Genomic DNA, 27,822 nt, shown 5'->3' with positions numbered 1-27,822 from the left:
CTTAACTTAAATTTCTTAGATTGGGAGTAGAATATTGACCAATATTGTCACAAATGACCCAAATACTATTCCCTTATACGAATTACCTCCCTTTATACACCGAATGTACCGACGTTGTCATTATCATCCAATTATACTGAAACCATCCATTTTATTAAACTACTTTGTATATTTCAACTGGTATGGTCCGTGGAAATTGCCAGTTTCGTGGGTATTCATCTCAGGAAAATTTCCTATATGGTAACATTATCATATCTTGTTAAAATACATACAATGGTGACGACAATAACATTATATCCCAGAGTGCATTGCGGTGCTGTACATTATGCAGTAAGCCGAATGAATCTATTTTTGGAAATACCCCGCTTGTCTTCAAACGCGTAACAAACAGTATTAACATAGGCAATTCACGAGACATCCCGAAAGAGAAATGAGCTGTTCCGAAAGGTTCACGTGGCCAAACACGCTTACACGTTTTAAGCAACGGGACTGTGTTGTTATCAATGTATATGTGTTCAGAACTACGTCTCTATTGAAATGGACATTTTGCAGATTCTAAGTTCGATACAATATTGTGAAATGTAAATAATTATGAACGAATTTCCAGATACCATTGAAAAGACTCTTATGGACCGGGTGACATCGGTGACAGTTCTGTGAAAGTTGTTTTGGGTTGGTCTTAATGCCCATTTATGTACGTTGCCGTTGCACACAAGAAGAATTATGGTCCTTGTTCATTGCTGCTGCAATATCTGTAAGTATGGGCCAAATCATATGTATATTAATGAGGGCTAATTACATTTTAATTCCATATTATTCAAATTTTGGTTTTACGAGTGTATATGAGATGCACATGAGAATTTTTATTTTTACTTCAATGCAAATAATATATATATTAAAAAGGCCCTCTGTTGACCGACTTGTTTTTGTTTTCACACGAGGCTGATATTGTTCAACAGGTGATCAAAACAAGATACAGTGGCCGATAACACACCTATTAATGGAAGATTATTTTGTCTGACACTTTGTCCCTTCACAAGGAGATGGTTTCCATATTTTGCAAGATACAGTACGATGACAGGTGATAGGGCAATGATGATTTGTTGTAAATGCCATGGGTATAATACGTTAACATGGAACATTTAAAATGTAATTAGAACAATACAAAGCAAAAAGCTGAAATGCAAGTTTTTATTGTGCATGAATATCATCATATTTTAGAAATAATTATAATATAGAATAATCATTATAAGTTAATATAGTCATAATTATATATCTCTGCAGGCCCTTTCACTCAAGGACATTTCGAGCAGAATGTGACATTTCGATGACTACACAGCCACCTTCATCAGACAAATGACCAGTGTGGAGCATAACAGTACTGGTACTGGTGTTTATAGTGTACGAGATGATACAGAATTGACAAACTTTTTTGCCTGTACTAAAATCCTATGTACACTAAGGTTGTAAATAGTGTGACGAGATGGTAAACAGATTAAAGACAAATAAATACATAAGATGGTAACAATGTACAGTAGTCAATTCGGCTACACTTTGTTAAATACTTAATTTATAGATATGCGAGAATCTGTGGCCCCCCTCATCCCTATTAAGTACTGACCCACTGCAGCATATCTAGATGGCTTCCTCAACCAACCGCTTTAAAAAGTTGCTTTCCCTGTCATCTATTTTGGAATTTTCCCAGTCAATGATATGATTTTGCTGTGTGAAATTATCTTTGAGTGCAGATTTATTGATGTAGGACTTTGAATGTTTTCGCTCTGATCTAGTGAATTTTTTGCCTTCTTGGGATTCCATGTCTGTCTGATGCTCTTTGAGTCAGACCCTGAATCTCCAGTCTGTTTCTCTGATATTTGATGCATTCCAGTTCTTGCATCTGACCAGAGACCAATACTCTGATAGTGCATTTTTACCATCTTGTGTATTTTTTTTTTGTCTGTAATCCATTTACCATCTTGTCATAGTATTTACGATCTTATCGTACTTAGGATTTTAGTACAGCCGAGAAATTTGGTCGATTCCATACCATCTTGTGCACTATGTAGATTAGTGCTGGTTTCCTCTACACTGGCCATTTGTCTGAAGAAGGTGACCGTGTAGTTATCTAAATGTCACACTCTAATCTTCCGCTGGTTGTGTCATAAGAACTTCTATTCTATTGAGACTCATTAAAATTTTTAGAACCCATTATATCTCTTCATAACTGAACTCATCAAAATTTGGGAAATGGTGCTGTGGACTGGAAATTTTTATGAACAGTTGAATAAATATATAAATTCAGTAAATGGACAGAATTTAGATTTTTTTCCAAACAAGGTCAAATTAATGCAAGGGAAAATTTAATTACCTTTTCTTTGTATATAAATGACTTTGAGAAAAGCTTATTAAGGTACGTGAAAGTCGTGCTTCTGATGATGATTTCGTCAATCTTAACCTAATTTTTCCTTTTTAGGAAAGATGAATTGGCAGTTGATAAATGGAAACTGACAGTTAATATGGGGAAAAAAACAAAATTTTTGTTCTTCATAAAGGCAGTGATATAAAAGAAAATGAGTCTGTGGAAAGTATTATGATTTTGACTAGTTTTGCTACTTAAGTATTCCCTTTCAGGTTAACAACAAATTTAAAATTAAGCTGTATGATCAAGCACATAGCTGATCAAGTAAGGATTGTATTTTTAGAAGTGGCGTATGATTTCCTTTATGTGGAAATGAAGAAAGAAAACCCAAAGCACACATGGCTTCTATATGTAAAGCCAAAGCTATTTGAGCTGGGTTTTGGATTTGTTTGGGTGAGGCAGTCACCCAGACAATATGTTTCATGTCACAAGTAATTGCAATCTTTATCGGAACATAGTGGATTAAAATGCACTGCAATTCTATTTAACCAAATCTTGACATAAACAGAAAAGATTAATGATATTGAAATTACATGTTTTAAATTCTGCACATAGCCATTGAATCCGATAAAAAAATATTGATACAGATATTGTCTTACTTGTAATTCATTTGATGTAGAAGACAAATTTAATTTAATATGTTTTATTTTTAAATTCTTGTAATAAGATTGCAAAACATATGTTATCTCCAGGAGCTACAATCCTAAATCACAAAATGAAAGTCAAGTAAATTATTCCTTAAAAGGAATTCTTTAATTACTTAGTGGATGAAAAAGCTTTGTGTAGGTAGTATCCTACATCTTAAATCTACCTCACTCAAAATGTACAGTTTATTGTTTATTCCCTCTTATCCAATATTTTGTTCTGTGACACTGTTGTTTGATTCATCCAATTACCCAGGGTTTCTATATATATTTTCAAATTTTCCTGATCATTTCAGAACATTTTGTGTTTAAGTATCAGAAACATCCATATCATAGTTCTGTTGATTTTCAGGTGAAAATTCACAAATCGTCTTCTTAGGAAAATAATCCCTGTATAAAGAGGATGTGTAATAAATAATATAGTTATTACCGGTAGTTACACCCCTAATGCCTTAATTGATTTTCCTATTTGTTCAGCTGAATATTTATTTAACACATCACTCAAATCTTGATTTACTTTTTATAAGACTTTTATCGACATGAAATACATACACTGATATTACATTTCTTGATAAATATTACATGTAATATTACATTTATTGACATGAATTACGTATGTAACCCTGGTAAAATACTAGCCGCAATATACCACTCGGCTAGAGAGAACTTCTCTTTAGCTCGATTGGTTGAGCGTCAGACTAGTAAGCCAGGGGTCCCGGGTTCGATTCCTAGCGGAGGCATTGAGATGAAAAATGACCTCTGTTATATTGGCGCCCATGTAGGGACCCGGGATTACTACTTAGCCATGCCCCATCGGCATCGCTGTAACCCCTGGAAACTCGAGGACGAGTTATTTCCTGGAGGGGGAGTATGTAACCCTGGTAAAATACTAGCCGCAATATACCACTCGGCTAGAGAGAACTTCTCTTTAGCTCGATTGGTTGAGCGTCAGACTAGTAAGCCAGGGGTCCTGGGTTCGATTCCTAGCGGAGGCATTGAGATGAAAATGACCTCTGTTACACGTACTATAAAATTACATTTTTTATACATGATTTTATTTCTGTTTTTTGCCAAGATGTAAAATATAAAAAGGTTATGTCCCTGATTACTGGATACATGTCACATACAATACAGTGTTCCCCATAACCTCAGAGTTAAGGTACAAAAAAAAAACTAAATTTGTGAAATTCTAGAATTGTATTCCCAGTTTTCAAGGACTCTCCTACAGTGTACATGAATACATTGTTAGGGGTTGACTGTACTCCCAGTTACAGAATACAAGGATGAACATGTGCACTGACAATATCACATGGGCTGATACAGGTACAAATACATGACATGATAGATATTCGATTTTAGTGCGTATGTTCAGGACAGAATACATCATAAAATTTGATTTCTTTTAAATTCATTAGTGCCATAACATTAATGTATCAGTCTTGAAATAAATACTGTAACAATTGAAGACCACTTTAATGTTGCGCGTTGTTTCATTTAGAATTGATTGATACACGACATATACTGTATGACATGAAGGCACGAATGTGAACGTAAGCATGTATTATGGATTTCTCATTGATTTCTATATAAAGTTTTTGATTTGATATCTTCATGAATGAAAACGCTTTGATTAAAGGTACAAATATATCTTTTCATTTAAACTTGTTTTGTTGTGTTTGTTCAGGTAGAAATATCGTGTCATCAACTATATATAGCCAAGAAACATGATAACCTCAATTAACTCACCATGAATGATTTGAGGTCTTGATGTTTCCAAGTTTTCTCATTGAAATTACAAATTAGATTACAACGTTCACCAAGTAGCCATCAGCTCATACATGGAGACCTCAAAATTAAATGACACTCCTTTGTTCTTGAACTGCTTTGAATTGACATCCTGTATATGGGTATAAGGTTATATAATAAAATACAGTGGTAAATGATTTCCCTAATTAGATTTAATTTCAGTGATGTTTGTTTGTTTGTTAATGACAGCTGGTTTTCATTTTGTTTTCTAGATTTTTTACCTGAAGAAAAAACCCATCACAGAGTGTTACCACCATGGCTGGTGAACCGGATTCCAATTATGGCTCATATTGTTTAAGGTAATTAAGAAATTTCTACAGCCAATCAGATTAATCAGTTTTTATTATTGGTTGATAATGTCTGCTATTATTTTAGAGGTATATCTGTACTATAGTCCCTGTGGATGATAAATATTTCTGTATTTCTTTGTTATTACGGAACCAGTTTTACACATGTACACCAGTGTATTATATATTTCAGGCACTATATATGTCCTTGATGCAAACTAATAATTGCCAATAATTTTTTTTGTTTCCTTACTTTTCACTTTTTTAGGACTTGAACAATTTTACAATTTTCGAAATAATAATTTTGAAAGGAAGGATATAAATGCTTTGAAAATTACAATTAATCTAGAAAAGTATATGAAATACTTGGAACAAGGTATTAAGATAACTTTGTGTTTCAGCACTGTCCAGAGTAGCAGTAGCAGTATCAGCATGTCGTTAATCGAGAGTGATCTAGTCGAGGACCAGCCGTCCACCAGTGGATGCAGGTAAATACATGACCATATATATTACACTTTTGTTTTAGAATCCATACAAAATTGCAGTATTCATGGGTCAGGCATGGTAGTAACCTGATTCCAGAATTGTTTATAAATTATCAGCAATGGCATATGGTGTCCATTTTTTAGCTGGCAATCTTTCATACAATTGTAATGACATCTTACAAAATGTCTTCCAGCCACTTATTAGTTCATTCAGTGCAAATTCAAATGATCATGAAATTACATTGGAGCATTGAACAAGATGCGGTGACCCACAGTGACGGGCCAAGTTTTGGATACTTACAACATGTAGCAGTGCCTGTCAAATCATTTGGTGACCCACAGTGACAGGCCGAGTTTTGGATACTTACAACATGTAGCAGTGCCTGTCAAATCATTTGGTGACCCACAGTGACAGGCCGAGTTTTGGATACTTACAACATGTAGCAGTGCCTGTCAAATCATTTGGTGACACATACTTACAACATGTAGCAGTGCCTGTCAAATCATTTGGTGACCCACAGTGACAGGCCGAGTTTTGGATACTTACAACATGTAGCAGTGCCTGTCAAATCATTTGGTGACCCACAGTGACGGGCCGAGTTTTCGATACTTACAACATGTAGCAGTGCCTGTCAAATCATTTGGTGACCCACAGTGACAGGCCGAGTTTTAGATACTTACAACATGTAGCAGTGCCTGTCAAATCATTTGGTGACCCACAGTGACGGGCCAAGTTTTAGATACTTACAACATGTAGCAGTGCTTGTCAAATCATTTGGTGACCCACAGTGACGGGCCGAGTTTTAGATACTTACAACATGTAGCAGTGCTTGTCAAATCATTTGGTGACCCACAGTGACAGGCCGAGTTTTAGATACTTACAACATGTAGCAGTGCCTGTCAAATCATTTGGTGACCCACAGTGACGGGCCGAGTTTTAGATACTTACAACATGTAGCAGTGCCTGTCAAATCATTTGGTGACCCACAGTGACAGGCCGAGTTTTAGATACTTACAACATGTAGCAGTGCCTGTCAAATCATTTGGTGACCCACAGTGACAGGCCAAGTTTTAGATACTTACAACATGTAGCAAGTGCTTGTCAAATCATTTGGTGACCCACAGTGACGGGCCAAGTTTTCGATACTTACAACATGTAGCAGTGCCTGTCAAATCATTTGGTGACCCACAGTGACGGGCCAAGTTTTAGATACTTACAACATGTAGCAGTGCTTGTCAAATCATTTGGTGACCCACAGTGACGGGCCAAGTTTTAGATACTTACAACATGTAGCAGTGCTTGTCAAATCATTTGGTGACCCACAGTGACGGGCCGAGTTTTAGATACTTACAACATGTAGCAGTGCCTCTCAAATCATTTGGTGACCCACAGTGACGGGCCAAGTTTTCGATACTAACAACATGTAGCAGTGCCTGTCAAATCATTTGGTGACCCACAGTGACGGGCCGAGTTTTAGATACTTACAACATGTAGCAGTGCCTCTCAAATCATTTGGTGACCCACAGTGACGGGCCAAGTTTTCGATACTAACAACATGTAGCAGTGCCTGTCAAATCATTTGGTGACCCACAGTGACAGGCTGAGTTTTAGATACTAACAACATGTAGCAGTGCCTGTCAAATCATTTGGTGACCCACAGTGACGGGCCAAGTTTTAGATACTAACAACATGTAGCAGTGCCTGTCAAATCATTTGGTGACCCACAGTGACGGGCCAAGTTTTCGATACTAACAACATGTAGCAGTGCCTGTCAAATCATCCACTGATTCAAACAATGAACACAACAGTAGGATTCATAAATACAACTATCATGAACATTCTGGTTACTCACAAAACAGAGAAACTTGAATTATTGAACAAACCATGAAACAAGTCGGTGTTGCAAATTGAAGGTTATGAATTAGTGCCAATCAATTAAACATTGGCCTATACAAGGTGAAATTTCCCAGGAAAATAGGAATCCGACTCTTTACCAACAAACTGTGAGATTATGAAGGGTCAGAAAACTTTGTCAGAAGCTAGAGAAAAATCTGATCGTTCTGAAACTTGATAGCAGTAATATAGAGGAACAAGGACAGTCCAGAAAGAAGATTCCTACCATTGCAAGTGATGAAGCCAAACAACTTCACTACATTTCTCACTATTCTGTTACACGCCGGTCATGATTGACTTGACCTAAATGGTAACAGACCCTATACTTCTCCCGGTCTTCCGCTACGACCAAAGGATATATCAGTTTACCACATTAACAATATATAACTTTATAGGAATAAATTCTATCGCTGTTTTACTAATGCTTTTTTATGTTTGGTGAATTTGCAGTAGTGAACAGCCATACACTAAAAGATTGGCACTGAGGAAAAGTCGTAAAGAGCAAGTGAAGCGCTACCTGAAAGAGTTAAAGGGACTTGTTGTTCAGCCTGAGGGTAATATTGGGACGCTTTCTGCTCTCCAACAAGTTGTCGACACATTCAAACAAATCAAAGGTAGGAACAGCAGTCGTAACCTGAACACCTTCAGGCAGTCATAACTCCTAGCAGTCTTCATTGTCTTAATAAGGAAAAAGGGTTATTTCTGCTCTCTGTTAAATTTACCACTTGTTCATTCCACCCTCTTAGGCTTATAGAAAATGTTGGCCCTACCTGTTCATGGACAAAATGTGTGACAAGTAAACAGAGGTAAAAATTCCCTGTATAGTTTGTTGTTTGATAAGGCATACTTTCTAGTTTAGTAGATATGTATGAACCTTCTTTTTCTTAACTAGCAAGAATTTGTTCTGATATAATGAATAAAAAATAATTGGAATGAAATGAGGAGCCATATTACATTGTCATAGGTCAAGATAATAAGTCAGTTATCAAAGACTTCTTGTTGATCTCTTTGCTGGTAAAAGTTTTAGAATGAATAAGAAATCTGTTCTTGTCAATTAAGAGGGAACATAATTCAACAAAATTATCATCCCCCTGTCCAACAATCTTGGAGGATATTAAAACAGGTTCCGTCCTTCCATCCGTCTGAATGCTTCTTTATGCATGATATTTGTTTCCTAAGAAATTATTTTTCATTTCAGAGGAAAAAGAATCTTCTTCTAAACTTGCAAAGCAAGAAAATGAGTTTAATTTGCCGTTCGATGAACAGGATGATTTGAACTCACAGTGTCTCAACCAAAAGGTAAATTTTACTCTATCCAAAAACATCTGCATATTCTGAAAAAAATCTTTTGGTTAGTAAGTTTATAAGAAAAATTATATAAAGTCTATGTATAGTTCATAAAAAATTGTGTTTAATAAAAATTAAATTAAATCAGAAACAGTTATAAGAGTATTTCAAGCACATCTACAATTGATTTATATCAATCAAAGCCACTTAACTTGCTGTAGAAATCGGCCCAATTATATAGAAATATGGTGTATGAAACACAGCAATGCTACAGATCTCTGCTGATTTCTATAGAAATATGGTGTGTGAAACACAGCAATGCTACAGATCTCTGCTGATTTCTATAGAAATATGGTGTGTGAAACACAGCAATGCTACAGATCTCTGCTGATTTCTATAGAAATATGGTGTGTGAAACACAGCAATGCTACAGATCTCTGCTGATTTCTATAGAAATATGGTGTGTGAAACACAGCAATGCTACAGATCTCTGCTGATTTCTATAGAAATATGGTGTATGAAACACAGCAATGCTATACACATGTAGATCTTTGCTGATTTCTATAGAAATATGGTGTATGAAACACAGCAATGCTATACACATGTAGATCTTTGCTGATTTCTATAGAAATATGGTGTATGAAACACAGCAATGCTATACACATGTAGATCTCTGCTGATTTCTATAGAAATATGGTGTGTGAAACACAGCAATGCTACAGATCTCTGCTGATTTCTATAGAAATATGGTGTGTGAAACACAGCAATGCTACAGATCTCTGCTGATTTCTATAGAAATATGGTGTGTGAAACACAGCAATGCTACAGATCTCTGCTGATTTCTATAGAAATATGGTGTGTGAAACACAGCAATGCTACAGATCTCTGCTGATTTCTATAGAAATATGGTGTGTGAAACACAGCAATGCTACAGATCTCTGCTGATTTCTATAGAAATATGGTGTGTGAAACACAGCAATGCTACAGATCTCTGCTGATTTCTATAGAAATATGGTGTATGAAACACAGCAATGCTACAGATCTCTGCTGATTTCTATAGAAATATGGTGTATGAAACACAGCAATGCTACAGATCTCTGCTGATTTCTATAGAAATATGGTGTATGAAACACAGCAATGCTACAGATCTCTGCTGATTTCTATAGAAATATGGTGTGTGAAACACAGCAATGCTATACACATGTAGATCTTTGCTGATTTCATTAGAAATATGGTGTATGAAACACAGCAATGCTACAGATCTCTGCTGATTTCATTAGAAATATGGTGTATGAAACACAGCAATGCTATACACATGTAGATCTTTGCTGATTTCATTAGAGGGTGAGTGATGTGTTGATCTGTTTCATGTGCTTATGATTTTAATGGATTTCTGTTGCAGGAAGCATTATTTTTCAATCTGAGCTTCCCAAACCTTAACATTACTGCAGTATCCAAAAACATAGTGGAGGTATTAGGTTATCCTGAGGTAAGCATATCAACTTTGAAAACATTCTTGTTAATTGATTTGAATATTTATGGAATACTTTTGATAGATATTTTCATATTCAAAGCTTGAAATTCTATGATTTGGAGTGTTCCTCATGTCAGTCTTTAAATGACTTTTAACCTTTTAACTAAAGGTTATTAAGCATGGATATGTAAAGATTTTTGAAAAATAGATTTACACATAGATCTGAACAAGAAAAAAAATCCTATTGTAAACTTAGATATGTTATTGTTATTTATTTTATTATTAAACGTTGGTGTTTCTCATATTTTATAGCCAGATTATCTTCTTGGAAGGGATATTTGTAACTTTGTCCACAAGAAAGACATTGTTACGATGAATAGCAGCATGTCTGTTCATCAGGAGTTTAAAGACGAGGACAGTCCTAGTAGTGATGACAGTAAGTATACACACTACAGATTATCAGTGGTGATGACTGTGGTTGAAACATGCTGACAGACTTATAACTACAATAAAAAAATATTCTGTAATGATGATGAGAATCATTATATCCAGTTATACTGCAAATAAGCCACCTCTCTCCCAGTGAAAATTGCTGTCCTTTTGTCCCTGACATTAGTGTCTGTCATCATGAATAACTGGTAACTTACTCTGACCATAGGTACTGATGATACTGATGTATCACTTTTTGTTAACAATTTTGTTCATGTTGATGATGTAACAAAATCATGAAAAGAAAAATATGATAATCAAGTTTATTAACCTGTATGCTGCTACTTGTTTAAAGTATGACAGGATAATATATTGATTGGTCTGACCTACAATGTGTGACAACTTACTGCTTTCAGCAGAACTGGCTTATATCAGTATAAATGTCTGCCAATCAGTAACAGTGATTGTTGATTTTTAGGGCTATGATAGCTGATTTGATCGAGTGTTTCACTCTGTAAATTCAAGTTAAAATTGAAAGAAATAATTGAAAATGCAAAATGTCAAATCATAAAGCCGAGTGCATTCTTAGAATCTGTTTCATACCTCATTTTAGAATTCAAACTTAAAAGACTTTTCATTTAATGCAACTTCGAATTAATTCAGTGTTATTTTACTACCACTTAATATGTCTGTTTGTATTTAAGGGGTTATGTATTATCTCCAACTGTAATTGTTCTCTAATGATTTTGTAGATGAAGGAAGATGCAGCCTCCAGATTCAGAAAAAACTGTTTTACTTTAGGCTAAGGTAAGTACTGAACTTCACACAAAGACATGTTTTTCAAAAATAACGAAAACTTTTACAAAAATTACAGGCTAATAGCTTATATTGATTATTCTTGTTGGTCTGGATGGAAAAGCACGAGTGGTTTTACTGTGGGAGATAACGAGAATATCTAGAAAAAACCCACATGGTCAGGCAGGTGACCTTTTATCATTTCATACCCAGAAGGGATATGAAAAAGTCCAGTGGTTCACCACTGTGCCACTTAACCACTTGACACATCAGATAATTTTGACATACACATTTATCTGTTTCTCAACATTCATGCTGGTATAGTTGGAAATAGCTTTTTAGTATTTTACATAAAGATGACAGTAAACTATAAGTCATATTAATGCATGTGTTACTATTAGCTTCATTCCTCAAAGGATTTGTATTGTTTATGACTTAAATCTGAAAACAGCAATCTTGAATTGGAGGATTAAAATTTGTTATACCTACCATGTCCATGGCAACCCTCCAATAAATCTAGGGTATTGGAATCAGCAGGTTGATGTTTTGTCCAGCTGTCTATATACAGGAACTTGTAAACTTAAGCTTAGAAATCGTGTGTTAGGAAAATTTCTTGTCATCAAATCAAGCAAAGGTTATATAAGGCAATAAATGTTCATCATAAGATGGACCAACTTGAATCATTTTTATGATCAGACATAGGTGAAATTGAGGAGTTTTGAAGTAAGAACATTATAACTTGTCTTTATAACAGGAAATACAAGGCACTGCCAGGTGGATTCAGACTTTCTGCTAAGGAAACAGAGTTCCAGACGTTTCGGGCAACAGTTGTCCAACAATCAAACACAGTTGATCCCTTACGCAAGAAAAAAAAGTTATCCATTGTACTGAAATGCGTGCCTGTGAAAGCAGCATATGAAGGTAACTCTCAAACATATGTAAAACTTGCTTTTAGACTCTCAGGTGAGAATTTATGACAACAGTTGAGCAATACCTAGATGAAGCTTAAATTTGAATATTATTTTTTTCAAGCCATTGTTGTCTCACCTTGACAAACGCAAGACAAAATTAGTGATTATGATTGTTCAAGGTCAATTTTTAGAATAATGACATGTATCTTGTCATTTTTAAGCACTGCATATTATTTTAGTCAATCAAAATCAGGGGTGATGAGACAAATCAGTTTTCCTTTTTTCTTTTTTCTTTTTGTAATATATAAAATATGCTTTTCTAGGATCACTTACTACTTATAAAGAAACAAACAAAAATGTTAGTTGGACTTTATGTAAAACAGAACCCTTTTGTGTAGGAAATTGGTGCATCAATTTGGCCTCCTTTCAGGTTTAACGGTAAACTACCATATTTATTTTAAGATATGACATGTGTTATTCCTACAGTTGATGACAAGTCACAGAATATGACCTTCTCGACAAGACACAGTCTCTTCTGTAGCTACAGTCACATTGACTCCAAGTAAGTTCATCAGCCATGTTGGTTTTTTGTCACTTTACACAAACTGTCAGGATGACCTGCTCAGGTCATTTTTTTTTTACATCCTTGTTATTGGGTTTTTTTTTTTTTTTTAAATTTTGATCTTTTATTGACTGAACTGACATTGTTTCTATTAAATTGGGTACAATGATTATGCAGAGTGAGAGTCAGAATGGAGGTTTTGAATCTTGCCTAGCACGTGGATCATTGATTCGGATTTTGACCAAAACACTGATGAAATATTCGAGGATGAAGATTCATATACAAAATGTATTTATATATTTATGGAGGTTGTTTATATTTTGTATGCTTGGTATGTATTGTTTGTGTTAAGTTATTATTTAGTGATTTATACAATACCTACACAATGTAGCCAGACAGGTATGGAAAAGAGGTTCAAAGGAACTCATGGCCGCCATCGTTAATTCACATTTAGTACGGATTTTTATGAGTTTTCCACAGGCTCTTCCTTCAATGAAAATGCGAACAGTTGACTGTGGTAAGTGTTCAACTTCTGTCTGTGCATGTTCATGGTTATTGTCTATTTTGATTCAATATTCACCTGATGAAGTCAGGTTAAGCATTACAGTGCTGTCTACTCCGGTATTACCTGTAGATGATTTAGGCATGTTACAAGCATTATGTATTTTTATATATATTAAGATACTGTAAAGCCTTTTATATTCATGGGAATTATATTTTCACAATGTCGTGGTAGCTGAACATTAAAGTAATCATGAGAATGAAGTCACTGAAATAATGAGACACTTGTTCTAATCGTGCAATTTCAATTCACTAAGATTTGACTTGATCATTTACAAAAAAATTGTGAAAGTTTTGACATTTGAAAATTACCAGCTGTTTGATCATTTGTGAAGTATGCATCATCTAAATGCTTGTAATCATTCTGTTTTTTATACTATTTCTTGGTTGTATAAATCGTATGAGGCCCATAGATGTTCAGTAATTGTGTGTATAGTGTCAACTTTAATTTCTGTTTCATTCACATGTGATTTACTGTAACAATTTATTCTATATTTAGAAAATACTTTGTGACCTATATAACAATTTTATGCTACATATTTTCATTTTTTTTTTAAATATGAAAAATCATTAAAAAAATTTAAAGTACGGAAAATTATGTGTTATTAAAAGAGTTTGAAATTCATTAATTTTGACAGAATTTCAACACCTGATGTCTTTGTTTTATCAGTTTTATTGGTGGATTTGATGAAGACAGTTTAAACCAGCCGATACACAAGATACACAGACATGGCAGTGACATGATCATTTTAAGTGTTACTTTGTGGCAGTAAACACAGATCCCTCAATATCCAGCAGTGACTTCTTTTTACTTCAGGAGAACAACTTATACTTAAGTTGATGGTCTTCCATGTAAGACCAGTCGTTCCACTTTGGCGGAGAATTTGTGCCACCTTTCTAGATGATTCAATACCTTAGTGCATGACATGTAAGACAAAGTGTCCAGTGGACAAGACATAGCTAACACAAAGCTGGTCTGAGTCTCACACACAGCCTCAGAGGAGTTTACTGAAGAGAATTCGATGGAAATGCTTTTCAGGAACTATATAAATATATTAGTGTGTTGTGAGAGAGAGTGTGTAAATAAATTTGTATAGCCTGGGTAGATTGTATTATTTTGTTGTCATTGCCAGGTAAAGCTACTTTGGTTGTTCTATAGTGACACCCTTACTGATGTTTTATTTGAACTTTCAGGGCTATTCCACTGTTGGGATTTCTCCCCCAGGATGTTGTTGGCATGTCCATATTTGATTTTTATCATCCTGATGACATAGAACTGCTGTATGGAATCTACCAACAAGGTAAAGATATATACTGTTTTCTATAGCCATTTAAAGCATGGTACATAAAAAAAGGTGTGTTAGATATAAAAATTAGGTCAGTCTAACCTACATTTTTTTACCTTTGACCTACATTTTAAAGAATTGTTAAGACTCTATATTGACACTGCTAGTCACCTAAACCTAATACTGCATTGGACCGCCTTGGTGTTGGCTGTGTCATGTATCAAAAGTAGGTCGTTTTGACCTTTGACCTATGGTCAATCTCTTACAATTCTAGTCACTGAAACTTCTAAATTGGGGCATGCATTCACTTGCAGTGCATTCTTAGCATATAACTTCACTTCAGTGAGGGAATGTCGTCTGTGTATTGTCCAGTTTCACAGAAAACAATGAGATCCCATTGTCCCTGTTCAAATTTAAGACTGGATAAATAAAATTGCCAAAAATTATCATGCATTCAAATTGTACAGTTCAGAAGGACTTTTTGTGGAATCTTTTTGTATACAGCCTGTTTTTCTTTTTTTGGTTCGGTCAATTTGATAAACAGTTTTGGAAAAAATGTATGATATTCCAAAATGATTTATCAAATGCAAAATTCCTTTGTTTGCAGCATTTTTCTGTGCAATTTTTATTTTGTACTTGATATATCACAAGTGTGTTAATTGTTTTGTTTCAAATTGATAACAATCCTGGTGACTGACCATCTCTTAAAACTGACTTCTCTTCTATATTACAGTTGTCAACACAGAGGCCGTGCCATTTCCATTTGAAAGTCCTCCATTTCGGTTCCGGGTGCGTAATGGAGATTGGGTGTATGTAAAGACAGAATGGTCAAGATTTGTGAATCCCTGGTCCCATAGATTGGAGTTTGTCATTGGTCAGCACACAGTTATCAAGTAAGTTCATCATGCAGGCTAGTATACCAGCATACTGCCATCAAATGATTCTTCAAGTCAATTACAACAATTGGCCAATCATGGAATTTAAGAACAACACCTATTTTAAATTTCCACTACTGGTGGGATTCAGCTCAAACAACTAGCATGAAATGATACTGAGATTGAGCTGATGATATGTCCTTAGTTTTTTCAGTTCTGTCAAAATCTGTTTTAATTTTAACATAAACACCAAAATGCTCAAATAGTTCACCTATCACTAATGCTTATATATCATTTTTAGGCCTTATATGCATTACCATTAATTACTTCTTGTATATGATATTTTTAGGGGACCGACCAGAACAAACATATTTGGTCCAATGCTGAATGATGAAATGAATGTCAGTTTGTCCGATAATGATGCCACCCTGAAACAAAGGATCAGAGACTTGCTACTTAAGGTGAGGAAACTTGTAAATCAGTATCTCCTTTTTGTAATTTTTTTTTTTTTTTGTTTAGCTATCAGAGTTTTGTTCAGTAAGGAAAAGTTAATATGAAATATCTTTTTTCCGTTCTTTTTTCATGCAGATTTGGCCAAGATAACATAAACTAATGTGTAGGATATTTACTGTAAAATCTGATGTTTTTGGTGGGCTTAAATTTCTCATCATCCTGAAAATTACTGTTTGAATTGCTCTTGGTTTTATAGATGAATAGTACTTACAGAACCACTAGTACTGAATATTCCTGTTTAAACAGATTTAGATTTCAGTGACATGTAAATTAGTGGATTAACAGTATCCATTGGAAAATAAAGAGTAATGATTTTACAGAAGAGTGATGTTCTGTGTTAATATCTTTTTTCTGATATGTAATTTTGACCTTTCATTTTATTGTTTTCAGCCTTTGGTACAGGTACAGATTGCCACACCCACCCCAAGTGTAGAGAAACATAGGCATGCAGGTTAGTTTGTAGCACATCATCACTAGAATCTGCTGTTCAAATTACCACTGTATGTAGTTCCTTGTCTGTGTCAGTTCTTATTATCATTCTTTCTGGAGTAGTCTTGCATGGACTTTTCTAAAATTTCAGGTGTAAGTTTTCCTTTAGTCACTACCTGTGCATTGTATATTTTGGGAGTGATCAGAAAAAGAAAGTAGCTGACAGATTGCAAACAGAACTGAAATTATATTTCAACATTCTTTACTATAGACTCTGCAGGCAGGACTTTAATTTTATTACACAAGTTATGATCAAAGAAAATAACACAAGAAAGTTCCCAATATCTTGGTTGCCACTAGGGACGTTTGTTTTGCTCCGACACTCTCAGTTATTTTTCAGTCAGATAGAAAAGTTTTGAATCCCATGGGTGCTTTCTTCCATCTGTGTAATATTAACATATCATACATGTCTGGTTTTCAGAAGATATTCCGTGGACAGACACAGAAGATCCAGTCAAAGACCAGCTCTCCATTTCATATGTGAATGATTCAAGTGTAAGTATCAGGACAATCGCACTATTTCCTGTCAGTGACTGAAACATAAGTACATTTATTGATCCCATGCAGTTATGTGCCTTTTTAAAGAAAGTGTGTATGAAAACAATGGACTTGCTACAATCCAAGCACAAACAGTCCAGAAATTACAAGCTTGAAAAAATGTTTGGGTACAGTTAACATTAACAGTGCTCAACTGTCACAAAATCCTTACTTTCAGCAAAGAATGATAGCTCAGATGTTTCGGATGTGTTATATTTTATTAGGTCACCTGTCAAAAGTGACCTTATGGCCTGGTGCTGTATCCACTTTTTCAATCAAATAATTACTTTTAACGGGTCATTGATGGGCTGGCAACAATGCTGCGATGATTGGCTACCAACATTGTTAACATGAATGACCTTGACTTACTTTCAAGGTCTTTTTTTTTTCAATAATCTTGAGGCCCTTTGTTATGGTATTTGTGTAGTAGCATTCTTCTGAAATGTACTTTTAAGTTACCAGAATTACTAATCAAGTCTTACTATGTATGGAAAACAGACAAGCATTTCAGGTTCATTACTTTAACTCTTACAGACAAGCAGTTCTGTGTCCACTAACAGAGAAACTCTGACATATGATCATTTGAATTATACAAGCAACATCAAGAGGTAAGTAGATTATAAATTGTATACCCTGAAAACAAGCTAACTACAAAATAAGGCTGTAGTTTCTTTCATGAATAAAAACCTGAAAATATCAAAGCTGTTCAAGATAACCACCTGAAATTCTGTCCTCTTCTCATCCTATATCTCTAATGGTACTTTTTTTGATGGGGGATTTCTTTTTTTCTTTCTACCTTGGAGACAGGTTAGAGACGGATAGGCAAAATTAGACAGATTAGAGACGGATAGGCAAAATTAGACAGATTAGAGACGGATAGGCAAAATTAGACAGATTAGAGACAGATAGGCAAAATTAGACAGATTAGAGACGGATAGGCAAAATTAGACAGATTAGAGACGGATAGGCAAAATTAGACAGATTAGAGACGGATAGGCAAAATTTGACAGATTAGAGACAGATAGGCAAAATTAGACAGATTAGAGACGGATAGGCAAAATTAGACAGATTAGAGACGGATAGGCAAAATTAGACAGATTAGAGACGGATAGGCAAAATTAGACAGATTAGAGACGGATAGGCAAAATTAGACAGATTAGAGACGGATAGGCAAAATTAGACAGATTAGAAACGGATAGGCAAAATTAGACAGATTAGAGACAGATAGGCAAAATTAGACAGATTAGAGACGGATAGGCAAAATTAGACAGATTAGAGACGGATAGGCAAAATTAGACAGATTAGAAACGGATAGGCAAAATTAGACAGATTAGAGACGGATAGGCAAAATTAGACAGATTAGAGACGGATAGGCAAAATTAGACAGATTAAAGACAGATAGGCAAAATTAGACAGATTAGAAACGGATAGGCAAAATTACAGTTAAATTTCTTGATTTCCACAGCATGGCAACAAAATTATTCAAGGACTACTTACAACTTTGTACACTTTGTACAAGCGTTCTCTTTGTGCATTTCACTAATGGAGGAGTTTTTATTCTGGATACTGTTCCCATCATCCTACACAACACCCAATCCTTCACCATGTCCTACACAACACCCGATCCTCCACCTATACAGCATTACAGCTGTACTTGTATTGTCCCTTCATGTTTTCAATACTTTTCAGTTATCAGTTTGTCTTTGATTTTCACAGATTCCTGTTTAGTCAGAAAAACACGATTTTCTCTCCGTTCTCTGACAAGAAGAGTGCTACCTCAACAGAGGAGGACTTACAGGAGACTTCGTCATGTGACTCTGTGTTGGAGGTGGACATAACCATTCCAATGCCTCCCAGTTTTGGTAGCAGCACCAAGGTAATTGCTTCCTCCTTTAGGCACCTGCCATTAACACTGAGTTAACTTCTCCCATAGTTTGATAGTCATTTAATAATTTAATGAATAGTGTTAACAGGCATTGGTTGTCTGTACATTTAAACTATTTATGACTAAAATTATGAAATCTCTATTTTCAAAAACATTTGAACTACTTAGAATAACAAGAGTCAGTTGTAAATTACAGATATGGCATATCCCATTGTTTTTTCTGAAAGGTAATATGATTAAATGATTTTTGCACATATTGTTATATAGTGTTATATACCCTCAAGTGTTTTTGATTGGCTGAAACAGTCTGAAATTGATTGTGTTATTATGATATGGACAATGATGTTACATCATGAATTAAAACTGGCATAATAAAATGGCTGCCTGCTTTTAATTTTGTCGTCATTTTCACTTTAAAACCTTTTTGAAATTTAAATGTCTTTGTCTTGAAATTCAAATTATTGCCTGTCGAGGTTTGCAAAAATTAAAACTACTCCCAACTTTTTACATAAATTCTCCTTTGAAACGAAAACTCAAAACTCTACCCAAAGTCAAACGGCAGAATAATGATAAATCATTGCTAGGTCACTACATATTAACTCTGACTGTTACAGGTGCTGGTGTCGGAACAGGAGCGGGAGGAAAGCAGTCTACCTAATCAGCTGGACTGTGAAATGTCTGTACAACCCAAAAACATCACTACTGTACCAATTAGCTCAACACCAAACTCTCCTAGTCTGTTCATCAACAAAGACATGGAACCAAAACTGATGCCACTGGACAAGAGCATGCCACAGGACAAGAGCATGCCACAGGACAAAAGCATGCCACAAGACAAGAGCATGCCACAGGACAAGAGCATGCCGCAAGAAAAAAGTATGTTTCAAGACAAGTTCATGCCACAAGACAAGTGCATGCCACAAGACAAGGGCACAGTGCAAGACAAAGGTATTTCGCATGACAAGGGTGTGTTTCAACGGACGTCACTGACACAGGAGGTGCTCTGGAAACACACACGCAGGGAGGAGACTTTGTTCTTAGAAAATGCTAAAGACGATACCAGTTCTATGTCATTCAAACTGAATGGAAAACGACTGCATTCTCTGGACCCTAGCAGTGATAACAAGTGGGACATTATCAAGACTATCAAAATACAGAAAAAACAGCCAGAGGAGAAACCAAAAGAAAGTGAGAACAAGGGCAGTTTCCAGGAACCAACAACTAGTGTTCCATTCAGAAACCCTATGTTTATGCCTATAAACAGTGCCATGAATGTGTATCAATCTCAAGGGATGCCATTTGCACCAATGGACTCGGTCAATAATCCTTTCAAGTTGAATATGAGTGCTCCAACAAGCATGGCGACAAGTACACCTAGTACAACATCCAACAACATGCAGTGGCCTTACTACCCACAGTCAGGTACATTTACTTAAAGGGGCTATTCCAGTTATAAATCCCAGCCTATAACTTAAGGCTTTCTTCAGGGACACCATCTATAGAATTGTATTGATATTTGCCTAGATATGATAGTCAGGAAACTGAACCATAGATAGAATTGATTTGATTTTGTTGTCTTTGTGTCAAGTAGATGTTTGACAGAAATAAACTTTAGCCCAAGTTTCATAAATGTCAGAAAAAACCATAAGGAAATTCCTTTAATAAGGTTCGTCTACAAGAATAAATTACAAAAATTAAGGACAGTGTCTAGAATTAAGCATTTATGCATTCAAAGGTACAAATATAATTTTTCTTAAATATGAAACACCAGTCATATTCCAAATGTAGCCTATTAGCATATATGTGTATTCCATTGTATTCATACCACTGTAAACACAATAAAAACATTGTTTATCCCTACATACTGATATTTGCCAGAATTGGAAATGAGAAATTAGAATCATTACATTGAACATGTTTTTACATCCATTCAGCAACATTCTGATATGGTATAGATTATTTTATTTTACTCTCATAACCTTAGTTTGTGAATCAAAGTCAGTATGCTTGTTGCCAAAATAAAATTGATTATGACTAAATTATTCTTCATTAAATCAAGATTTTCTTTAAGTTCTTCTAAGCTGAAATGAGCGATTCAACAATAAGTTGCATAATACTTACTTCAGTGACCTTTTTAGGACGTTTTGGAATGAGTCTAGAACACCATGTCCAAAATTTTTAAACGTCACATAACTAAGAGACATAATGATCCTCAGAATTTGAGCGAGTCCCACAGGAAAATCATGAGTTCACCATTCAAATACTTAAGTCCCTAAAATCACAGCTTACTAAGAATTCTATAATGTTGATTTTTGTTTTCCAGGCGTTTCTTTCATTCCCCAAGTCATGGAAGGGTTTTATCAGCCAGGGACTGGAGCTTTCCAACCAATCAGCAAACAAAATGTACCTGTGTCACTGTCGAAAAATGTACCACATTCGGTGCCAAGTATACCGTCTGTTGGTCTGTCTCAGTCTATGATTCATGTCCCAGTACCAAAGAAGAGATTTAGTCTCCAGCAGGTATTGTGTTTATCTACCTACTCAGTACTTACCAGATATGTATAAAATCCATAATAATGTATACATGTGTATAACAGATACTGTAAACAAACAAATATTTGGGAGTGATTTATTTTGATATTTCCTTTTAATTTAATCATTGTGCATATGTATAACATGGTGTTTGATGGTGTAGAACTGACAAATATTTCAACCCCTACATTTCACCCTTGTCATTGTCACTATATAATCCTTACATTTCACCCTTGTCATTGTCACTATATAATCCTTACATTTCACCCTTGTCATTGTCACTATATAATCCTTACATTTCTCCCTTGTCATTGTCACTATATAATCCTTACATTTCACCCTTGTCATTGTCACTATAAAATCCTTACATTTCACCCTTGTCATTGTCACTATATAATCCTTACATTTCACCCTTGTCATTGTCGCTATATAATCCTTACATTTCACCCTTATTTTGTGACTTTATGATCCTTACATTTCTCCTTGATCATTGTTACTATATAATCCTTACATTTCACCCTTGTCATTGTCACTATATAATCCTTACATTTCACCCTTGTCATTGTTACTATATAATCCTTACATTTCACCCTTGTCATTGTCACTATATAATCCTTACATTTCACCCTTGTCATTGTCACTATATAATCCTTTCATTTCACCCTTGTCATTGTTACTATTTAACCCCTACATTACACCCTTATCATTGTTAAGCTATAACCCCTATATTTCACCTTTGTCATTGTGACTTTATAATCACACCTTTAGTTTATCATGGTGATATTTTGTCTAAATATTTCTCTACTTTCGATTTATATTGTGAAATGTATATTAAGTTTGATTTTTATTTTTCTAGCCACAAGTCTACACAAATGCACCAACAGATGCAGTTAGAAGTAGTTTATCATCCACTCATTCTTCCTCTATGGAGGAGACAAGCTCATCACTCTTGTACATGTTGGAGTATGGTAGTCCCAACCAAAGCTTCACAAGCTTAGAGGTATGTATTGGCTACAATTTTTAGCCCACTGTTCATGCAGATTTAATTCTATATTGTCACCAAGAAGTGTTCAATGTAAGGAACATATTAGTTCTGTTTAAACAAAGCTTGTTTTCTTTGTGTGACAGTATTTGAATCTTTGTCTTGTTAAATTGAAGGATGCTGACAGACCTAAAAGGATGGAGGCGCCGCCTTGGCTCAATGGAATCCATTGGTCCTCTCCAGTTCGTATGCGATACAACATACCAAAAAAGAAGCTGGCTAAAACATTGCAGGAAGATCGAGAGGCTTTGAGTAAATTAAATCAGCCAGATCTTGTTTTCAATCAGATGACTATGTTTGAGGAGGAGTTGGACCAGGTGACTCCTCTGCTTGACATGTTTCAGGTAAGTAGGATGTGAAATGATTTAAAATTTTGTTGCTGCCAGATTTTTCTTCAAACTTGAATGAAATAAATTGAGGCGGTGGGTGCAGCAAGGCAAGATAATATTAATATACATACATTTAAATATAGGTATTACAGAGCAAAAGACTGAGAATTTGTGTGAATAAATTAGGATTGAAGTTAGGTTAAAACAGAGGTAAGGACTAAACATTGTGTGAATAAATTAGGATTGAAGTTAGGTTAAAGTTGGGTTGAAGGTGAGATCTCATTACATCAGTCATTGAGGAAAAACGTGTTCAGCTGACTTCACGAAAATTCATATACATATGCATCTTAGTCTGCAGCACTTTTCACTCTCATGACATAGATTTTAAGTAATGTACTCTATGCAGGGAAACATTTTCCCAGTTTTTTTTTTTCTCAGTCAGACATCAAACTTTTCTTTTCTTTTTCCATCCCAAAATACATAGAAATACAAATTTCATCTTCAGCATTAATCACAAGCTCACAATTTCTTTTTGACTCATTGGCTGTTGGACAAGTTGAATGTAATGGTAATCTCTTCTCACTTGAGATTAATCCCTCTGAAATGTGTCTCATCTATGATATCTCATTAGTCTTGGGATCAGGAAGTTTATAGTCTTGTGTTTTATATGATAATTTCTTATTTACAGGATGACACATTCTTGATGTCTCCAGATACAGAATTAGATGACCAGATGCTAGGAAATTTTGAGGATCCAAGTGATGATAGCTCTAGCAAATCAAAAACTATAACCCCAGAAAGTGCAGATCAAAGCACACCAATTACAGAACGTGACCCTAAGATGGATGAAAATATCCAAGAAAAGGATCAAAAGTTGGAAGAATCTTTTTCCAGGAATGAAGAAGATTCCCAAAGAGTGTCTGATAGGGAATCTTTAATTGACGATGATTCCTGTTGTTCAAAGTGTAGTGACATGACACCGAGTGATGAACGAAGTGTTGAGGAAGCCGATAGTTCCCTCAAAGAATCTGACGAATCAGATGTTGGCTGTACAGTAAAGACTTTTACATCAAGGGCACCTGAAAGTCCTTTGAAAATTATGGATTCCAGGTTTCAAAAGTTTTTTGCTCCTGTGCCGTTTCATTTTGCAGACTCAAAAAAAGATGGTCCACCATGGATCACAAATGCCATAGTGAATCTTTATACAAAAGTGAAGTACTGCATATCACCCAAATCAGTTGAGAGTTCTTTAGCTGAAGATAGACGGAGGTTAAAGGAAATGCCACAGCCAGATTTGGTAGTTCAGCAGTTGAATCACTTCATTGAAGATAACAATATTTTACAACTTAAAGGATCAAAAAGTCTTTTATCAAACTCTTCATCTGAAAAATCTCAACAGACGTCTGTGGACCTTGTATCAGTGTCGTGTAGTCAGTCATCATTCGAATCGCAACAAGAACAACAATATGGAAATGTGTTGAGTGAGGGTCAAACAGATAACTTAATAACCGAGACACTTGTGAAGTACATGTTTCCTATTGAACCTGGTACGACTCCGTTACCGAGTATTACTGTACCTTCATCTGTGCAAACAAATAGCACTCATACCATCAACAGTACCATTGATTCATTCGGTCATGAAAACATGGATATCTAATTTAACATGCCATTGAAACTCTTTTACTGACGATAATATTTAATTGAGTAACATGATAAACAGATTCATTTTGAGACAAGAAAAACAACATGGTGTTGAATATTGAAGAAAAACAGCATGGTGTTGAATATTGAAGAACGGTTTATATCATCTGCATAAAGTACATATTACTTGATGTTAACATTTGAATCACTTGTCTTAAAGACAATAAATACAAAACAAAATTTTCTTAGAAAATTGCTTCATTTAATCGCAGATCCACTTTTAATTTATGTGGATTCAAAACTTTGTGATTTAGGATGATAAGTCTGACGAAACGAAAAGGGCAAGAAGTAGGTCAAATGTTTTAGGAATAGGTAATTGGTAGTTTTATATGTTGTAATGTGAATATACCCCTTTATTTATTTTTCCTTTTTACCAAATAAGGAAACCTTTGTAATTAAAATGTATTCTTTTATGGTAAAGTTTTTACCAAAAAATATTAAGGGCAAACAATGTTGTGATTGTATATGTTCCCACCCATTTCATTGTCTATCTCTCGCAGATTTAGACCCCAATTAAGCTGTTGAAAGATTTTTCCTGGATTATGATACTCTTTACTGTCAACAAATTTTATGACACTTGTTACACATAATCTCAACTTAGGCAGGTGTGTGCTTGGGATTAATTTTCCACATAGGAAATTTCATCAGGGTCCTATTCTATAATTTCTTTATATCAAAAAGTTAGCCTGTAGTTGGTACAGTTCTTGTTAGTGCTATCATTGGACTGGTGTTCCCTTGAGCAAAAGTAAAATCCAACTTGATCTATAATATACCATTTCCTGATTGAAATTAAACTCCTGGTCCAATTTTATTGAAATTTTGCAGAAACTTTCCTTTGCCTAAGATAACCAAATTTGTGAATTATACAGTCCCCACCCCATAGGGGCCGGAGGGATGGGGGAAAAGGGATCAAATTGACTCAGATTTCAAAACTTTTCTTATCAACACCAGCTATGGTAGAATCAAATTCTCATCATGAATGGGAGCATCTTAAAGTGCTTTACCAAAATTGTGAATTTCATGGCCCCAGGGTCTCGCATTTCACCATGGGGAGGGGGTAAAGTTTACTATAGTTGATATAGAGAAACTAGATTTTTTAGCATAATTTGTTTGATTTCCAATGGAAATATTTCAAAATTATGAGTGAAGGATGATGGCTTGAAGGTATGTCCAGATTGATCATGACTGACCCCCAGGGACTGATGGGCAGGGCCTAAAGGGGTCAAATTGACTTTAATTCAAAAATCTTCTTCTCAACACTGCAGTATGGTAAAGTCAAATGCTCTGTATGAATGAAAGCATGGAAGGTGCTTTAATTGCCAAAAGTGGGTCTCACATTTCTTCCTGGAGAGGAAGTTTTTAAAACTTTACTGTAATTTCATAAAAAAATTGCATTTTTGAGCTTAATGTTGGTTATCTCCCACTAAAAACAACTATGTAAAAAATATCAGTATAGGATGACAGTTTTGATGGTATACATGTATTGGCACTGGCTTACTAAATTAAGTGTCACAATTTCTGTCTAATGACACTTGATAACTACCCTTTAACCTTCATATTCAATATTGCTCATCCCGGGTGACCGTCAAGGCCGCTAGGCCTCTTGTTCCATTTTAAAAAATCTTTGAACTTCATGCATTTTGTCCCATGTGCAATTTTCTGGACATCTATAGAAATCTTTTATAAAGAGTTGCTTTGATCCATCCGACTATCACAACATGGTAGAAGATTTCTATAGATTGTTACTCTCTGTTAAATAATGCTGCATTTGTATTCATGTTTGTGTCGTTGAAGTGTTTCATGAAAAGGTTGAGTTATCTCAGAATGGATACACATTAAAGTGCTGTAAGTTGGATGTAAGCAACACTTCTGACACTATAGAGGTATACAGATATGCACCAGAGAATTATAAGCATTGGTGCAAGCTACACAATGTGAAGATTGTCACGATTATGGATTTAAAGGTCACAGATGCAAGAGAGTCATGATATGGCTAATTATCTCAGAAATTATTGATAATTTCTATACAAATATACATTTAAAAATTTCATGTCTTTTCCAGGACATCAGGTCAAAGGTCAAAGGTCATTGATGCAACCAGTTCTAAAATGGCCAATTATCTCAGAAACGATAGGTATTGTCTCACACTAGAGTACTGCTAGCATTGATACAAACTACTCTTTGTTTGAGAGATTCCAAAGTATATGTTTATGGTCAAAGGTCATGTATGCTCTTGAAAGAGACAGTTTTTTTAAGTGAAAATATACATTAGAGTATTGTAAGTACTGATGAAAGTTGAACAATTACAAAGTTCTGAGTGTCATTTGGTCAAAGGTCAAATGTCATGAGTGCATTCTTCAGTGACGGACATTCCTGATATTGATTAAATATTTTGCATACATTGCACAAAATATTTTCTTACATTACTACAACCATTTACATTTGCTAACACAAGTTCAACTCTTTTTTTTTTTACCAGAGTTATTTCCCTTGATATTTTCCATATTTCTACTGACTGTCTCAGCCTCATTAGGGGCAGTTAGCAGCCAGCACATGATGGGGTATTGGCTATCCCCTAAGTGACAGTTCCAGTTGTCAGTGTTGTTGGCAGTGACAGGGTATCATAATGTCAAGTCTTGTGTAAAGGATGTGTCTAGTCATGTGTAAAGGATGAGTATTCTTGTATGTTAATAAATTGTTTCATTACAGCCATTTTAAAGGTGCTCAAGTGGTCTTTAACGTCTCTGAATCTCCCATTCTTCACATCTAAGCCATAATTTGTTAAGATGCTGTGCTGATACAGGTGACTGGGTGAGGTGAATGTGTCTTCAGGGTAAGGAGCTCAAGGATCCTGCAGATCATTTCATTCCTATATTTTTTGTTTTTTTGTTTTTTTTGAAAGAGTTTAATTTATGAATCTGAGAGTACTTGTAATGACAGTGGAAGAGATTTGATTGTGCAATATCAAGATTTGTTTTGTGAAATGAAAAAAACTTTGAATTCCCTTGCTGTTTTGCGTATAGTATGCTGTACCTATATGAATTTATTATAAATAAAAAGATATGATTTCTTGCAACAA

At 35.0% G+C, this 27,822-nt stretch overlaps 1 protein-coding gene across 1 annotated transcript; it reads left to right on the top strand.

The window, feature by feature from the left end:
* Positions 1–512: 512 nt before the first annotated feature.
* On the top strand, positions 513–27,822 carry LOC132553557 (period circadian protein homolog 2-like). Its single transcript, XM_060217813.1, has 22 exons — positions 513–754; positions 5,082–5,168; positions 5,558–5,644; positions 7,986–8,149; positions 8,734–8,834; positions 10,225–10,311; positions 10,609–10,732; positions 11,478–11,532; positions 12,275–12,441; positions 12,918–12,993; positions 14,749–14,855; positions 15,574–15,733; positions 16,065–16,176; positions 16,619–16,679; positions 17,139–17,212; positions 17,789–17,862; positions 18,971–19,130; positions 19,754–20,561; positions 21,463–21,659; positions 22,528–22,671; positions 22,830–23,057; positions 23,731–27,822. The coding sequence occupies exons 2-22, from the start codon at positions 5,125–5,127 to the stop codon at positions 24,697–24,699; spliced, it is 3,999 nt and encodes a 1,332-aa protein (XP_060073796.1). The 5' UTR covers positions 513–754; positions 5,082–5,124; the 3' UTR covers positions 24,700–27,822.

The sequence above is a fragment of the Ylistrum balloti genome, unplaced genomic scaffold, assembly GCF_031769215.1.
Source record: "Ylistrum balloti isolate Yb309-2 unplaced genomic scaffold, AGI_CSIRO_Ybal_v1 Utg370332, whole genome shotgun sequence".
Classification (NCBI taxonomy): Eukaryota; Metazoa; Mollusca; class Bivalvia; order Pectinida; family Pectinidae; genus Ylistrum; species Ylistrum balloti.
This window is presented reverse-complemented; position numbering and strand designations above follow the sequence as displayed.